Source organism: Cyprinus carpio, chromosome A23, assembly GCF_018340385.1.
Source record: "Cyprinus carpio isolate SPL01 chromosome A23, ASM1834038v1, whole genome shotgun sequence".
Taxonomy (NCBI): domain Eukaryota; kingdom Metazoa; phylum Chordata; class Actinopteri; order Cypriniformes; family Cyprinidae; genus Cyprinus; species Cyprinus carpio.
In genome coordinates this window covers 14,141,967-14,159,332 of record NC_056594.1, presented here as the reverse complement: position 1 = coordinate 14,159,332, position 17,366 = coordinate 14,141,967, and the positions used below count along the sequence as shown (strand labels likewise).

General features: G+C 37.4%; 2 protein-coding genes and 2 long non-coding RNA genes across 8 annotated transcripts; 2 read left to right on the top strand and 2 right to left on the bottom strand.

Annotated features, from left to right (window-relative positions):
- The first annotated feature begins 464 nt into the window (after positions 1-464).
- LOC109108348 (dnaJ homolog subfamily C member 22-like) lies at positions 465-2,647 on the top strand. 2 transcript variants are annotated; one of them, XM_042713271.1, is made up of 4 exons: positions 465-644; positions 1,130-1,699; positions 1,934-2,199; positions 2,337-2,647. In XM_042713271.1, exons 2-4 carry the CDS (start codon positions 1,156-1,158, stop codon positions 2,460-2,462), a joined length of 936 nt encoding a protein of 311 aa, XP_042569205.1. In that variant the 5' UTR covers positions 465-644; positions 1,130-1,155; the 3' UTR covers positions 2,463-2,647. The 2 variants fall into 2 exon arrangements, with proteins under 2 accessions (XP_042569205.1, XP_042569204.1); XM_042713270.1 differs by having other exon boundaries at positions 468-644; positions 1,907-2,199.
- Positions 2,648-4,223: 1,576 nt separating this feature from the next.
- Positions 4,224-14,516, top strand: LOC109065056 (zinc finger protein Eos-like). Of its 4 annotated transcripts, none has more exons than XM_042713267.1 (8): positions 4,224-4,395; positions 6,474-6,528; positions 6,877-6,981; positions 7,135-7,440; positions 7,549-7,731; positions 8,575-8,729; positions 9,870-9,999; positions 10,858-14,516. In XM_042713267.1, the coding sequence occupies exons 2-8, from the start codon at positions 6,486-6,488 to the stop codon at positions 11,652-11,654; spliced, it is 1,719 nt and encodes a 572-aa protein (XP_042569201.1). In that variant the 5' UTR covers positions 4,224-4,395; positions 6,474-6,485; the 3' UTR covers positions 11,655-14,516. The 4 variants fall into 4 exon arrangements, with proteins under 4 accessions (XP_042569201.1, XP_042569200.1, XP_042569203.1 ...); XM_042713266.1 differs by having other exon boundaries at positions 6,469-6,528; XM_042713269.1 differs by having other exon boundaries at positions 4,225-4,395; positions 6,469-6,528; positions 7,564-7,731.
- A 1,065-nt stretch (positions 14,517-15,581) lies between these two features.
- Positions 15,582-15,986, bottom strand: LOC122135093. The gene is made up of 2 exons (XR_006153319.1): positions 15,823-15,986; positions 15,582-15,675 (listed from the first exon to the last, which is right to left on the bottom strand). It is a non-coding gene; the product is annotated as an uncharacterized LOC122135093 (long non-coding RNA).
- Positions 15,987-16,071: 85 nt separating this feature from the next.
- LOC122134191 lies at positions 16,072-16,795 on the bottom strand. The gene is made up of 2 exons (XR_006153320.1): positions 16,749-16,795; positions 16,072-16,228 (listed from the first exon to the last, which is right to left on the bottom strand). It is a non-coding gene; the product is annotated as an uncharacterized LOC122134191 (long non-coding RNA).
- Between the last annotated feature and the right edge of the window lie 571 nt (positions 16,796-17,366).

Here is a 17,366-nt window from a genome sequence, read left to right as displayed (position 1 = left end):
TGGGCATTTCTTTGTAACTTATTAAAACAAATAAAAAATGTGATAGCAATAACTGCAGCTGTATTGTTATGAATAATAACAAATGTAAAAATATAACCCATCCATAAAAATCATTCTAGCATTCTGATGTGGTGCTCAAGAAATATTTCTTATTATCATCAATGCTGTCCTGCTTAATATGTTTGTATAATAATAAATGTTTTTTATAATTTTAATGCATCCTTGCTGAAAAAAAAAAAATCTTACTGATAACAAACTTTTAAACATTAATGTAGATTAGCAGAAATGTGTTTAAGGTTGCAGTCTGAGGAGTATGGTTCAGCATGTTTACCCTGTAAAAACATATTTAAGAAGTCTAGAGTATTTTAGTTAATGTCTAATGTTCCATGTCTGAAAGGTGTTCACAGATATGGTAAATCAAAGTTTACTCTTTACAACTGTGTCATCATCAAACCAAAGTCCATACTGACGCAAACATGGAAGTCCATAGGTTATTATTTCCTGAAAGTGAATGATTTAAATTTAAAAACGATTATGCTGTGATCTATTGCATGCATTCTTACATTTTTAATGCTGACCATGTTATAGGAGTCTTCTAAAACAATCTGGTATATGAATGAAGCTTGATCTCTCAGTTCCCGCAGGTAAGAGAACTGTGAGCTGTATGATTTTATAACTTGAAAGCCAGTGATATGGGTGATATGAGAGCGTGAAAAGAGAGATTATCAAAAGCATAAAACCCAACTATGCCAGTTCTGTCATTATTTACTCACCCTCATGTATTTCCAAACCTGTATGACTTTATTTCTTCTGGGGAACACCAAAGGAGAAAATATATACCAAAATGTGCTTTTCTTGTTCGTACAGTAAATGCTGACCAATGCTATCAAGCTCCAAAAGGAAATAACCACCATAAAAAAGCAATAAATAAAGCAATATTCCATGCTATATAGTCTTATATGATAGATTTACATGAGAAGCAGGCGAAATTGTCCTCTTTGGGTGAACTATTCCTTTAAAAACTGTATGAGATTCACATAAAATGCTTGTTCTTAAACTTTATTATTAAGCACTTTTTGTAATCATGTTATTGGCTAAATTTGAAAATTATTGACTTTTTTTTTTCAAGCTCCTGTGTGCAGCTAGAATGACCTCATGGCTAAAAAGATCATGATCACATACGCCTTGTGGGCAATGGGTGGCCCACTTGGCCTTCACCACATTTACCTGGGCAGAGACAGCCATGCTCTTCTTTGGATACTAACTTTTGGAGGTTTTGGCATTGGCTGGGTAAGAGAGTTCTTCCGTATCCCATCGTATGTGAGCGAGGCCAACCATGCAGCAGAGAGAGCCCCCCCTGTTAGACGTCCACAAGCCACTCCACCACCACCTGTAGGCCTGATTCGGTTCGCCGGTCAGATTTGTGTTGGTATTTACTTCGGCTCTGTGGCTTTAATAAGCCTCAGTTCTCTTAGCTTCTTCTACTTCCTAGTGCTGCCACTGAGCGTAGCTGCAGGTATTCATCTGGTGTCCTCTGTGGGCCAGCAGACCTCTGACCTTCAGAAGACCCTCGTTATGTGCATCATCACATCATCCATCTTCTATGGCAGCAACCTCTCTCCTCTGCCCATCAGCATAGCTGGCAGTGTTACCGCTGCGCAGCACAGCACGTTCAGACCTCAGAGGCCAGAGCCTCTTGGTGAGACGCACTTTACATATGCACATTTTATGCATGACAACCCATACTGCAATGTCTTGCAGTAAAGTTAATAGAATGTTCATTCAAAGTTATTTGGTCTCTATTTGGTTCTCAAAATGTTAGCACAAAAAAAAATTATTTATACATAATGTATACATACATGTGCGAGACTGTTTAATTAAGCCAGTTTGTATTAATCTTCCCAAGGGCCCCGTCTGTATCGTCTGAGTTTAGGTGTGCTGGCTTTCTCTGCTCCGCTGGGATACTGTGTTTTCCACAACACCACTGCCACATTATACTACATATCGGACTGTATAGCGGCACTGCTCGATTTCTTCTGGTTCATTCCGTGGCTCAAAGGACTCCTAGAGTATTTTTTGCTGTTGCCGTATCGTCTGCTATGTGTCCTGACAGGAGGGGGTTTCTACGAGGAAACCTGGAGGAAGATGCTAGAAATAATTCTTAATGAGTATAGTAAAAAAGAAATGGAGGCTCTGAAGGTGAGTTCAGTGCAGTTTCAAGTGGTCAACACCAGTGTATATATTATTTATAGTTTTTACTCTGCAGTGTTTTTACATATCAGAAGGTAAATAATGGCATTTTTTTTTGTGTCATTTTAATATTTTCTTACAATCAGATACTATCACTGTCAGAAGAAGCTTCTCTGGAGGAGGTTACTCGCAGCTATAGAGAACTGGCTAAAGTGTGGCATCCAGATCACAACCCCGAGCAGCAAGCAGAGGCACAGCAGATGTTTATTTAGATTCAGGAGGCATATGAAATACTTCTCAACAGACATAAGACAAAAAGGAGAAAATGATCTTCTTAGGAAGACGTCACATACTGTTTAAAAGACACAGATTTAATTTTCACATACTTGAGAGAACAACAGGATATTTTTGTCTTGATAAATTCAATCTGATGTAATAAACGTGAATCTTTCTAAAAAAAAAGGTTTCTCATTTTTATTTAGAGAAGTTCTCCCTCGAGGAGGACAACTTAGGATTCTCTACCATCTTGTGGTAACATTAAAAGAATTGTTTTGATACTCAATGGTCTTCCACGGGGAGTTGGTGACCCCAAGGGGTCAGCAATGGTACTGCAGGGGATCGGCCTATTATTAATTAATACAATAATTACAATAATAAAACATTATTGTAGATCTCAGGCTTCTGGAATGGATGTAGATTCGTAAGAGTGAGTGAGCTTGTGGCTGTTCTATTTGCCAGCATCAAGGACTTGAACTTTATGTGAGCCGCAACCGGTAGCCAGTGCAGGGAAATAAAGAGAGGTCTGACTAGGGCCCTTTTGGGCTTGTTGAAGATCAGACATGCTCCTGCATTCTGAATCATTTGCAGAGGTTTGATTGTGCATGATGGAAATCCAGTCAGAAGAGCACTGCAGTAGTCCAGCCAAGAAAATACAAGAGCCTAGACTAGAAGTTGTGCAGCATGCTCTGTTAAAGGAAGGGCCTGACCTTTCTGATGTTGTGCAATGCAGTCCTGCAAGATCGAGCAGTCTTTGCAGTGTGGTCTTTGAAAGTTAGCTAGTCATCAAAGATTACACCCAGATTTTTGACCGAACGTGATATAATTGTTGATGAACCTAGGATATGAGTAAGTACTAAATATAAGTATATTTGCTATATATTTACAAGTTTAAATTCGTATGACTCTGTACAACCAAAACAATGTAGGCATCATAGCCAAGTATATAAATAAATTAACGTGGAACTACATGCATGTTACTGTAGGACAGGCCTACATAACATCAACAACAACTACTACTACAATAATGATAATAATAATAACAATAATATGCACACTAATTAAATTATCAATGGCTTTAGAATTTAGAATATCGTGAATGTAGCCTATCATTTTTGTCTAATTATACATTCAACAAAATCCCTAAAACTAAACAAATATTAGGCCTGTTACCTTAAACAGGGAAATTATAAATGTTGCTTTAATTAAGGATTTTTTTTAATGATAAATCTTAGTAACACATCTGCTTTTGAATGTCTTTTTTTAATTTGCACACGAATAAAATTATTAATGGTTTTAGAATTTAGAATATCATTACTGTGTGATTTGTTCTAATTATACGTTCAACGATTCTCACAAACAGACAAATTTTACCTGTTTGTCACAGGGAAGTGTTTAAAGTTGCTTAAAATGAAAGAAGTATTATTTAAGATAAATCATAGTTAAGATTTGTTTTTTTAAATGTCACTTCTACTGACACTGCCAATGAAATAATAACAACAACACATAATTAGTAATGGTTTTAGAATTTATAATATCATTACTGTGTCATCATTTGTCCTAATTATACGGTCAACAAAAAGTCATTTTTACTGACACTATCATCGAAATCAAATAATAATAACAATAATAATAATAATAATAATAATAATAATAATAATAATAATAATAATAATATGTGACGTTTGTAGCTTTTGCGTAGCTTTTTATTTCCTAACCTGTAGCTTGAGGATCGATGCATTCGATAATCTCTCCCAATCATGGATTTGAGAGGCGGTTTTCGGTTATAGGTTACTCGGGCCTGTATCCCGGCATGGGCCCGGAAGTTGTTTGGGGTTTCAGGTAAAAGATCCCGGAGATGTTGCCTTCGCCAGAGAAAACAAACGGCGCTTCTGCTGTATAAATATTGCAATCACCGTCGATCGTCAGGTAAGAAAAATACTCACCCTTGCTAAATCGATAGCGGTTATTCAAGGAAAGTGACATTAGGTCAGGTAGCTATGCTCGGATTGGGAGGGTTTACACGGCTAGACGCATCTGTCGAGTGCTGGGTGCCATAGCAACGCGAGCGGGCTCTCAGGAAACATAATTCCGCTTTAGTTTGTCACGTCTAAAGATCGACTGTATTTCACGACCGGAGGCTGCCGATTGGATTGCGTTGTCAGCGACGCTAGTCCTTTCGTTTGTGAGTTAGTTCAGCGCTGTCTTTACCTTATTGCGAGCTGTCACGTCTCGTTAGCTGGTTAGCAGCGGTTGCTAGCTAGTGTTGCTGTAGACGGACAGGATTGACATGATTCTGCGTGCTGTCAGTCCTCCTCTGCAGCACGATGGTGCATGAAAAGTTACAAAACGTACGAGTGCTCGTGCACGACAGTCATGTTCTCGTCGTCAGGCATTGTTTTAAGGTGTGATTGCTGACAGACAGGGGCTGTTTCGATTAATGCGGTTATTAGACTCGTTGACAGCACTGTGAATTCATGAGATCTGGCTGTTTTCTGTCTTATACGACACAAAGAGGTCTTACATCTCTGACGACCTGCTTGTTGTTAGATCATATGTTATTAAATATTTATAAATATGAAGAGGATATAAGATATTAGTCTTTAAGAGTCCATATTTATTCTAGGTTTAAAAGAATGAAAAAGTACGCAATGTCTAATAGCAACTGTCTAGAGCCTACACCTGCTGTTTATAATATCTGAATGTGTTTAAACTGTACCTTCCTATGATCCTTAGGTCAGTTTTGACCCATATTAACCACAAAATAATTCAGTTGTGAGTTCTTCAGAATGAGTTTTTATCTGGTCCCAAAGAGTATTATAATGGGAGGAAAAAATATATTTTTTTTTTATTAAATAATTTTCATACACAGCTTGTGTCAAAAGAAATGTTCACGTGTCACATTCATGTTTATTTCAATCACTTTTAGTGTTTCTTTGTCTTTTAAAACACCTTGCGTATTATTTTGCTATTAGTAAATGTATGTATCTTTTTCTCTTATTTTAGTTTATGTGTGTTTCATAATTCTATGTTATGACTGGAGCAGACAATATGAGTCTATTTGGCATGTTCATTTTTAACAAATACATTTGTTCCCACTTATGCCAAGCGCTAGAAATGTTTAGGAAAGTGCTAAGGTGTTTTTTTTAATCTTATTTTTATATTTTTTTAGTGTTTTTAGTGTTGTTATTTAGTATAAAATATTACATCAAAGGGATCTTGTACTGCAGGTGATCTTTAGCCCAACTATTTCCAATCATAAAGAACAGTACATGTGAAGGTCTAAATGTTAGACAATATGAAAAAATTTTGGGTCAAAATTTATTTATAGACATCCAGAAAAACAATTAAAGCTGCAGTACATGCTGAAAGACAAAGGTTAAAAGCTTTAAAGTCTTTCTTAAAATGCAGTCCTTTTTTGACAGCAGACGTGTCAAATAGTTATTTTTATAAACAAAAACTTTTATTTTGTTACCAAAAGTGTTGCATTTGTTTCCAGTACCAAAGCCGAGAGATAATATGTGGAAATTTCTGAGTAATGGCAAATCATAACAACCCCTCCATTTGCCTTACTATCATTGTTGCTTCAGATGTCAGCCTGTGTTCTGATAGGTCACAGTCTAAAGGGAGGGCAGTTTCTTGCACACTACGCTTTCCATTTAAGATTAGAATTCTATAGAATGGACACTCAGTTCAGCTGTTGAGCTAGAAATGAGATCTTGACCAGTGTGTGCATATAAATTATTCAGCTACTCGAACCGTGCAACCACACAGGAAAGGGAGAAATAACAAACTGCAAGTGAACCAGTTTATTTTTTCAGTTGAAATCAGAAGAGTCATATATAATCATTTTAGTGTTCTTTGTGTGCAGTGTATTATTGTGAAATGTATCAATGCATGCACTCAGGTTTCTTTAAAACGTGCTTCAAATTGTAAGTTGTTTTTTGCAAGATGTGTAAGTTTTATGTCTTATCAAGAAATAATTTTTGTATGATTTCTCAGTACAGGCAGCTGGTGTGATGATGAATGCTGACGATTGCAATGGCCGTTCGTACTTGTCAGGTAAGGTGCCTTTATCAGGTCTTATTCTCTAGTTTTTCTCATAGACATGCATGTAGCTAAATATAGTGGGTTTCAAATGTCCATGTCCTCATTAAAATCTGGGATTTTTTTAATTTTAATTTTATTAAAAAAAAAATGTAATTTAAAAAAAAATAATAATACTAAGACATTATAAAAAAATAAAAAGAAAACACCTTTTTTTTTTTTTTTTTTTTCTAATTCACCTTTTCACTCAAATTGTCATACTAATATAATGTATATTGGGACATTTGATTTAAATGTAAAAAAAAAAAAAAAAAAAAGTGCAAAGATTATTTTGACCCCATTGTACATGGTTCAATGTTTTAGGTAGTGGAGATTCTTCAACCGAGCGGGAGTTTTTTGCAGGGGTCAGAGGACCCACTGTGAGCACACCAAACAGTCAACAGTCCTCACCCAGCCGCTCACTCAGTGGTCAGTATTTCTGTCCATTAAACATACTTTTACATTTTGAATAATTTCTGCAATTGCCATTAATTCTACTGCCACACTGATTGCTGATTATTTCTACTTTGGATAAAAGCATTTGCCAAGTGAATAAAAGTACAACTTTCTATCCATTCCTAGCTAACTCCATCAAGGTGGAGCTGTATAGTGACGAGGAGGCAGGTGGTGCTCCACTGGCGGAAAGGAGAGTTGGGGAGAAGGATGAAAGATGGAAAGATGAAAAGGGCGAGTTGGCAGAAGATGGTGGTGTGGAGATAGTCGGAGGTACACGAGGGCAGGCTGGGAGTGGCTGCGGGGAGATGGCCAACTCTGAGTCGGCATCCCCAGGTCCCATTCGGCTGCCCAATGGGAAACTTAAATGTGATATATGTGGGATGATTTGCATTGGACCCAATGTTCTAATGGTGCACAAGCGCAGCCATACAGGTAAGTGTTTCTTGATTTACTCTTGACAAAAAAAGATCAGACTTCTTTAGAAATGTCAGCTTGAAGATATGTGCTGCTGTTTTTTTGGGCCGGTGGGAAAACTGGTAGTCTTGGTCTCTGTAGGTGAGCGGCCATTCCAATGTAACCAGTGTGGGGCCTCCTTCACTCAAAAGGGCAACTTGCTGCGTCACATCAAGCTCCACTCTGGCGAAAAGCCCTTCAAATGTCCCTTTTGTAACTACGCCTGTCGTCGCCGTGACGCCCTGACAGGACACCTCCGCACCCACTCCGGTGAGCCTTTGTGGTTAGAGAGAGGCCATTTGCGAGAAATAAAGAGAAGGAAGGAAAGAGAACTTTGTGGCTGGAAAATAAATGGTTGGAAAAGTGTGTGGGATGGAAAAAGCCTTTCGATTTGCCACGGAGTAGAAATTAATGTAGTCAAGGTCATTTTAACCTGTTTCTCCTTTAATGCAAGTGGTGATTATTTTGCTGCCTAGAACTTTGCTCAACTTCCTTTTAAACCTGTTGCTTTACTAAAGGTTGTGCGAGTAGACTAGTAAGTGTAAATAAGACCTCATCCATTAGTTATGTAATCAAGTTTTAGTCAAAGACAACAAAATTCAGCGGTCTAGTATGACATTTAGAGTATTATGAAAACAGGATATCCTGCTTGTGTTTTTGAATGATGAAGAGCATTTACCTGTAGTGCCTAAGGTCCTTTGAATGAGAATGCAGATATTCAGAGAAATGACTTTAGTAATGAATTTCTCCGAAATGACGCACATCTCTAAAGCTGAACGGACAGATGCGGTCTGTAGGTTTTTCTATTCTACAAACGTCATAGATGAGCAGCGTGTCATTTCGTTTTTGGGGAAATTGTGACAAGGGAAATTCTGTGGTCTGATAAATTCTGTATCAGTCATTACATTATTCGTATTTAATAATCATATTGGAAATATTATTATATTATATTAACATTTTTATTTTTTCTAACATTTTTATATTACAATTTATAAAAATAATCATCATTTTAGTGGGTAACATCTTATATTAGCCACAACATCAATACTGTATTACATAACACCTGCAAAGCTGTGTCAAATGCATTCATATTCTCCGTCCTCGTTATTTCAGTGTCCTCCCCTACAGTAGGAAAGCCCTACAAGTGCAGTTATTGTGGGCGCAGCTACAAGCAGCAGAACACCCTGGAGGAGCATCGTGAGCGCTGTCACAGCTACCTACAGAGTCTGGACCACCAGCCTGCTCACAACACCCAGCCTGCACACGGTAATCCCATATTTACTCACGCAAATGCAAGGGAGGTCAAAACTAGCAGTACTTTGGCACAAAGTGCATGATATCATTCTTTCTGAAGCATCAGTGGTATTCACTACTCAAGTGCTGGCTGACAGGCGGCTGCTTTTGAAAGCTCTGCAGTGTTATTGCATTCATGCTCTGTGAAGATCACAGCTGGTGGTGTAGCTGCGTGCATGAACGGTCCAAAGCACTTCATGATTAAAATACATGCTTTGGAGAGGTATAATTGTAAACACAGAGAATATAAACAGGTGGTTATGTGTAAAATATCACTGTGCTGTAGGGCTTGCAGTATGAGTTCAAATGTAGCTCATACCTGCTGCAGTCTCTTTTGTTGTTATGCTCTTTTTTTTTCTTTTTATTCTTATTTGAAAAACAGACCTGCTGTTCAGTCAGTATTGAATCAATATTAATGTATTGTAAGTTAACTAATAATCATACACTTAATGCTCTGCTCTTAAGTAATTTATTTTACATTAGACTGTGTTTGATTTAGATTTTTAATTTAATAAACGAGTACGCTGCTGTTCAAAAGTTTGTGGTCAGTGCAGATTAAGTTTTTTTTTTTTTTTAACAAATATGAAAACTTTTTTTTAGTGGTTTTATTTTGAATTGATAAATTGTGTTGGTTAAGACATTTGTTTTGTTATTTTGGGTTTCTATTTGAAAAAAATGTGAACTTTCCTTTTATAAAAATACTAAGCAGCACTGTTCCAGGACTGTTTTCAACATTACTGATAATAGGAAATGATTCCTGAGAAACAAATCAGCATATTAGAATGATTTCCGAAGGATCACGTGACACTGAAGACTGTAGGGATGATGAGGAAAATTCAGCTTTGCCATCATAGGAATAAATGACATTTTAACATTTTTTTTATTAAAATAGAAACTCTTGAATTTCACAATAGTACTGATTTCAAATAAGTGCAGCCCTGGTGAGAGATTTCTTCCAAAAACTGACCCCAAAACATCTGAACAGTAGTGTATATTCAATACCATATAAATAATTGCTGTGGAATCAAAAATGTTGTGAAATTGCACTGGTGTTGTAACACCATTTTGAACACTGTTCTATTATAAACATGCTTCTACATTGGCATTATGTTCAGGTAGAGTCCCATAACGTGGAGATGATGTCTGAACCCCTGATCCAGTCCTCCTCAGAGAAGATGACCTTCATTGACCGGCTGACCAATAGCATCACCAAGAGGAAGAGATCTACACCCCAGAAGTTTCTGGGTAAGACCATTTCTTTGAACTCTTAAGTAGAACAGTGTTTCTGCTCTGCCATTCCGGGTGAAAAGTTGTGAGTTAGTGAACTGTTTACAGACTATACACAACAGAAAACATGCAATAAAATGTGCAAATTTATGAACAAATCACTCGGGTTGTATCAGTCAAAGCAAATCTGTCTAAATCAAGGACCGAATCAGATAACTGATTTGGACTTTCTTAATGTTTTGGTTTGGATGGCTTTTTCAGTGAATCGCATGTTATTATGTCTGACTCAAAATGAGCTCTCTTTGTACATTTTTCAAGTGTTAAACATGCAAATTTGTAAGGTTAGTGAAACGAATTACTGACTGATTGTTAATATAACAACATGTAGATAAATGTAGATGTAAAGGCTTCATTTTTTTAACAAAACAGAAAAAAAAACTAATTTTGTTAAATATTATTACAATTTTTGTAATGTATTTTGGTGGTTGCATAGCTGAATTTACACCAGCCGATTCTCCAGTATAAATGTCTGTACTATCATATGAATTTCTTTAAAAAAAATTTACTGTACTCCAAAATTTTGAACAGTAGTTTACATACATGTGTATATATATATATATATATATATATATATATATATATATATATTTATATATATATATATATATATTTATAGAAATATATTTTTATTATATAGTTTTTTTAGCTATTTGTCTTTTCATATATAATATATCATTTATTTATATAATTTTATTTTTTGCTCAGTTTTACAATGTTATAAAAATTGTATTGGTTATTGCTTAACTGTAAAAAAAAAAATCACTTCAGCGCAATCTAGTGGTTACTGAAGACCAATGATGCTCCTTGATTTTCTAGGTGAAAAGCACATGCGACTGAATATAGCCGAAGCACCTTATGAACTTGACCCCAATCCTGATAAAGAAGGGGACATGTTGCTTTCGCACCCCGAGGGTGACACCACTGCTTTAGCAGGCATGGGAGGACGTTTCCTGCGGGCACAGAGAGGAGGCAGCAATGATGTGGATCCTTCCCACTCCCTGCGGATGCCTCCCCACTCCGCCTGCCTCTCAGAGTTCACCCCAGTCATCAGCTCCGTATACCCTCACATAACTCCTCTAGGGCAGCGTCTAAACTGTGCAGGGGGCATCTCCATGGGCCTGGCCGGGAGGGAAGCCGGCGAGGGTCATGAAGATGCGCCCTCCACCCGGAGCCACGCCGCTTCGCCAAGCAACGGTTACCAAGATTCGACAGACACTGAGAGCATGGCGGAGGAACAGTGTGTTATCACCTCGGTGCCACCGGGAAACTTGAACCACCGCGGGCGAGAGCGGCACAGTCCTAGTCACGCCAAAGAAACAGACATGGAAGGGGACAGGGAAAAAAGGGTTCCTGGGGGTTTACCGACCAAGGCGAGCCCGCGCTCGCCACCAGCGAGGGAAGCCATGCAGGTGGTGGACGGGGAAGGGCGGCCGGTGCGCTCCTTCCGCTGCGAGCACTGTCGCATTTTCTTCCTGGACCATGTCATGTTCACCATCCACATGGGCTGCCACGGCTTCCGCCAGCCCTTCGAGTGCAACATCTGTGGCCACCGCAGCCAGGACCGCTACGAGTTCTCGTCGCACATTGTCCGCGGGGAGCACCAGGTTGGCTGAGGTGGGCTTGTAGTTGGCGGAAGTCGAGACTGGGGGGAAGATGTACAGAGTTGTATGCTGCTTTGAGATGGCGTCATGGCGTCTAGTTCGGTCTGCACCAGACTGGGGCATATTAGCACTTGCTTTTATAGTTAGCGGACATCATATTTTACCGTCGAAGGCTAATCGCTTAGGTACAAACATAAAATGTGCAATGGCATCCCGTGTTACAGGATGTCAAGAGGATTTAAACGGAGGACATATCACATCCTCCGATCGCACTCCCATACCAAGTCATTCATCGCAAGACGCAGCTGTTTTGCTTTAGAAGTGCCTTCCTTCCATGGGGTTTATTTTTTATCAGTTGAGAAGAGAAATTCGAGGTGTGAGATTAGGTCTATACTCATCTGTTCGGTGGCGTTTACATAGAGTCTGCCTCTTGAAGAGAGAAAGACGATGAACTGCTTAGGCGTCCAAAGTCCGGACTGTTTCCAGAGTGGTTTTCCAAAATTTCTGAGCCTGTTAAACAAGAGAAATCTATGCCTAGGAGTATTCACACAAACTTTGTGCTCTTTTAGGATACCTCGATGGGACTGTTGAAATTAGGCGACTCAGGGAGGACATTACTGACAGAGAGGGAATGGAGAGCAAGCAGCGTGAATTGCAAAACTGAGGCTGGAGTATTGGTATGTTAGCCATATAAGGAGCACAGACACATATTGCCTTAATCGTTGCTTTATATGAACCCTGTACAAGCTACTTGTCGTATTGCACATGGTTTTTAATGCTGGACGATTCAGTAGGTACAATGCAGCTTGAATTCGGGTAACTTTAAAACTGAGATGATACGGCACTCTTGGGTCAAAAAGGATTGGGCTTAAGCTAAGGCTCGGGTAATTTTATTTCTTTCTAAAATGTATGTTGATGTTTTATTTGAGAAAGGAAATGAACTTGAAACATTTGCCTTAGTTTTTGAGTCTACAACCTCTGTCCTGAAGAGAAAAAAAAAACACTTGGTTTCCTCGTGCCTCAGATCTTGATTGTCGTTTCAAACTTTATCTCGACCTCACTTAAATGATGATAAAGAGTTTTTTTTTAATCGTTTTTGTAGTACAAAGTCCCCGGCATCCATCCTCGGTCATGCTGCGAACACAGTGGGCCACATTATGTTTTTTTCGATGCGGAGGTGGGGGGAGGAGCCTTAATGTTCTGGTGCAGACCAAACGCAGACCCATGTTGCATTCCAAGACTTTGATGACGAGTGAAGGAGAAGGGTTGTTACCTCAAAAGGAGGATTGCACTTTTTTTAATTCTGCTTAAATGTGAGTGTTTTGCTGGGGCTGTTGGGAGGGTTTCGGACAGACGCGGTGGCACGGGGGTGGGAGGGGGATTTTATTCAAAGGCTTTAGAGGGGCAGGCACAGTAATGACTGGTAACTGAGCTTTGAAACATATTCTTTTGTTTTCTGAAATTGCTCTATTGCACTGATTTCTGATAAAAATGCTATTTAGAGAAAACAAGAAACAATTTGATACGAGAACATGTTGGTTATAAAGACCAGATGAACAGTGTGGTGTTTTTAAAAACAATTCTATAAAGGCTATTTTCCTAATAATAAAAGGGGTCGCGGTCATTTAAGGATTCAGAACTGAACATTTTCTCCTTGTGTTGTAAAATTTGGTGCTTGGATGTTTGTGTGACTTCTGCCCTCGATATTGGACTTGTATCCTGTACGCTTGTCCTGTGTGGTCATGTCCTATCTGAGTTCATGCATACGGTACTCTCGGTCCCCATTGAGTACGAACTGCTGCTTGATTTTGAAGGAAAGGACTGAAATGTTGTCGTAGAGGTACGTACCGTCCTGCTAAGATATATCGTGGCCTGTTTTATCAGTGGATCTCACTTGCACAAACTGAGACAAAACGAAAGCACCAATGAATGAATTTCGAAGATTTGTTTTGTTTGATTGCTTGTACATTTCTCACCTTTATGTGACGTGGGCTGTGGTTAAGGGTACTTGGATGTTGTGGCATGTGTGTATCACTTGACCTTGGAGGTGGTCAGCTGTTTCCTATACTTGCTTATGTGTAATCCACTGACCCTACATCTTACGGTTACTTTTAAAATGTTTGTAGGCCTTGTAATGCGTATGCTTGAATTCACTCCAGTGCAAGCCTACGGAGTACATGAATGGTATGAATGGATCGAAGAAGTGAGACCAAATCCAGTATTTACAAAGGTTAGTTAAGGACTTTGCACCCTTCATAGACTTTAATTTTCTTTTTTCTGCAGACATAAATTTATTTACTTGAAATTATGGCAAAAACCATATATGACACAATGCACTTAATGATCAAAAAGAAATTATTTAATGAATTCTACCGCGTGTGTGAATGGGAGAGGTTGCATGTGTGTACTCGTTTGTTTGCCGGGGTTCTGCAACTGTTCTGCTTGTGAAATGCTAGCTGCAATTTTCCCAACCAATTTAACCAAACCCAGCTCTTTTCTGCACCATTTCATATTTCTTATCCCCAAGGTGTGAGGAGCTCAATATTTTTAAATGAACTGTGAAGCAACCATAATGAGCAGCAACTGAGAAAGAGACACCTAGCATTTTGGGGGAGGCAGGGATCAAACTCTCTGTCATTCTTGGGCTTTATCCCTGGGTTCAATGTTTTTAAATATTTTGTGAGAAAAAAAATGTATATGACAAAGAAAAACTCTTTACCTCAAATTTGTTAGAATATAAAAAACTGCCTCATGTTCTATAAAAGGTGTGTTGGTTTCAAGAGGTATTGTTTATTTGATCTTGTTTTTAAGGAGTGTAACCCAACTTTAAGTTGAAGTAATTTTTCATGTCCAATAAAGTAATATTTGTTGTAACTTCTGTCCGCTTACAACTCTAAACACTTGTTCTCTAGTTTGCCTAATTTATGAGTAGTTTTGTGTTATGTTTAGTATTCTGTTGAATGTATTGTTCAGTATGTTTAAGGGAAGGTGGACATTTAAGGTGACTGCTCTCCATCTTTAACCACCCTTTTTATTTTTGTAGTCCACTTAAATAGTTGTGCTGTGTGACAGATTAATTCTGAAAAAATCCATGTAGTCTCTCAATTAAAACAAGGACAGAACCATGATTTAAGAAAAAAAAAGTTATAGCATGTATTATAAATTACTTGAAGCTTATTTTCTCAGTTGAGCCAACTTAAGTGCAGATATTTCACTATTATTAATTTAATATTTAGCATTTATTAATAATTTGAATGTTTTTATATATTTTCATTTTTTAAGTCTTTTTGTTGTCTTTTATTAGTTTTTCAGTTTTACTATTTAACTTTTTTAATTTTGATTAAAGTTTTCTCATCTAATATATTTTATTTCAGTTAACAAGATGTTAATAGTTTTTGTTTTTGTTAAGAATACTAATAGTGTTTCATTATTATTTACTACTAGTATATCATCTAATTTGAATTAATTAAAAATATGAAACTAGATTTGTAAAAAAAATATATTGGTAACACATGAACAAACAATGAGTAATGTATTTTCCAGCCTTTATTAATCTTTAATAAAAACGGAGTTGTTAATTGTTCACACTGCTTTAACTAATGTTAACACATACAACTTTAGATTTTAAAACTGTTTTAGTAAACGTAAATAACCATTAAGATTAATGAATTCTGTAGCATTATTGTTCATGGGTAACTAATGTAAACTAACAAATGGTACATTTTACAATATTTTCCTTTTCAAAATGCACTTCAGTAAATGTATTCAGTTTTGTCCTAAATGTACAAATGAAAAAAAAAGTAAGCTTTAGTTAATATGACTGTAAAATTAAGCTGTTTTATTTTCCCTATGTAATCTTTCTCAGAGTACAACCATACTTTTAGTACACAAAGAAAAGCAACATTTTTCATTTTTGAGTGAACACAAAGAAGAACACGCTTTTAATTTTTAGTCCACTTTATTTCCTTACATAAAAATGTAAGCAAATATCTCCAGATCACATTGGTTTTGGAGGGGCTCTTGGGGGACCACCCTGAAAGGAAACAAAGTCAGTTAACTTTGTATTATATATATATTGACAAAATGGTGTAAAATTAGCATGTTTCATAATTCCTAAAAGCTATCAAGCACAAAACATGCTTATGTTCTTATTGAAAGCTGATGTGGATGTAAGACTTACAGTGGGCCTGAACCGTGGAGGAGGGGTCCGGTCTTTCCTGGCCTCACGAGAGCGGTTCCTCACCACTTTGCTGTGGATGGCACAGCTGACACAGTAATGCAGCTTCACATACAGTTTGGGCAAAATGTAGGCTGTAGAAGAACAAACAAGCAAGTTGGATAAATGATTTAGCTTAGCTAGATTGTTTAAAATACCCGATTGTTCCAGGTTCCTGAGGTGTTTAGTATCATTAAGTATTTATTGATTGAGAGATGTCCCTAACAGCTGCAGCCTCCACAATATTTCTGATGACAAACTTCTTGATGGCTTTGTCCTTAGGGACACATCGGGCACAGTTCGTGCATCGGATGGGCTGGACATGTCCACGTCCCTTTTTGGCACGACCATTATTCCTCCTCTTCTTAGTCTAGATTAAGAAATACAGTTGGCACTTGTTTACAAATTACAAACTTGTTTAGACATGAACTTACAAAAGATGTTAGATTTATGATTTTTAAGTTAAAATATAATGATAACCTAAGTATCTGTCTTTTACTCCGCTGTAGGTGTTCATGTATTAATTTTTACATTGTACATCTGCTGTATTAAGTAATACGCATATAAATAGTCTATAGCCTAAAAATCTCCATCACTTATCCAGGCTTTTAAAACATTCATATTTAGATGTGTGTTAAAGATTAACATCGGCAGTTAAAAGTAAAGACATATGGCTTATAAATGCTTGTTACGAGCGTAAATGTACATGCGTTACACTTCAGGCGTAGTATCGCTTTAATGACTTAATATGAACAAACCGGAGTAGTGTTTAATTGTACAAAGTAAAAAATTACTCCGAGATGTACAACCGGTGGAAAACCCGCACTAGCTCGTCCTCATAAACACACTTATGAAACCCTGGCCTCTGTCTGAACGACTGGAAAACTCACCATCTTGATTCAGAAATGCATGAGAGAGGACCGGAAGAGCGTTTACGTCACTTATATAGTGCACACAGCAGCCGGAAGTATCTGGGTAAGATAATAAAAGGCCCAAAGATTTTAAAGTAACAGAACATCGTTTAATATTTAAAATAGTGTTAGAGATAGATAGATAGATAGATAGATAGATAGATAGATAGATAGATAGATAGATAGATAGATAGATAGATAGATAGATAGATAGATAGATAGATAGATAGATAGATAGATAGATAGATAGATAGATAGAAAGAAATATTTTTTTCTGGATACATAAAAAGGCAGACGGCCTACGATGTAAATTGCTGCCATTTATAGATTTAAAGTAAAAAAAAAAAAAACTGAAGTACATTGCAGTTGATTTATTATAATCTCGGTAAGTCCAAACAATGCAAGGTAAATTCGTGTGCTTACATTTTTGGCTTGTTAAGACTTCCACTAGATGTCAGTGAAGGCTTCGTTATAGCACAGAGAACCAAGCATCTCTCCCAGACGCTTTTGTCAAAGTTTCGAATGTTAAATTAACGATCAGCCGCTTAATAGTAGCAGCAGCCAAGCACTGAAGTAGTTGCCATGCATTGAAGATTG

What these genes read in the sequence shown, in the direction of transcription:
- LOC109108348 (XM_042713270.1), top strand. Translation starts at nt 1,156, where the DNA reads ATGGCTAAAAAGATCATGATCACATACGCCTTGTGGGCAATGGGTGGC. An exon ending in TCAGAGGCCAGAGCCTCTTG is followed by an intron (nt 1,700 to 1,906) that starts GTGAGACGCACT and finishes AATCTTCCCAAG; the next exon opens with GGCCCCGTCTGTATCGTCTG. An exon ending in AAGAAATGGAGGCTCTGAAG is followed by an intron (nt 2,200 to 2,336) that starts GTGAGTTCAGTG and finishes TCTTACAATCAG; the next exon opens with ATACTATCACTGTCAGAAGA.
- LOC109065056 (XM_042713267.1), top strand. Translation starts at nt 6,486, where the DNA reads ATGATGAATGCTGACGATTGCAATGGCCGTTCGTACTTGTCAG. An exon ending in ACCCAGCCGCTCACTCAGTG is followed by an intron (nt 6,982 to 7,134) that starts GTCAGTATTTCT and finishes ATCCATTCCTAG; the next exon opens with CTAACTCCATCAAGGTGGAG. An exon ending in ACACCTCCGCACCCACTCCG is followed by an intron (nt 7,732 to 8,574) that starts GTGAGCCTTTGT and finishes TCGTTATTTCAG; the next exon opens with TGTCCTCCCCTACAGTAGGA.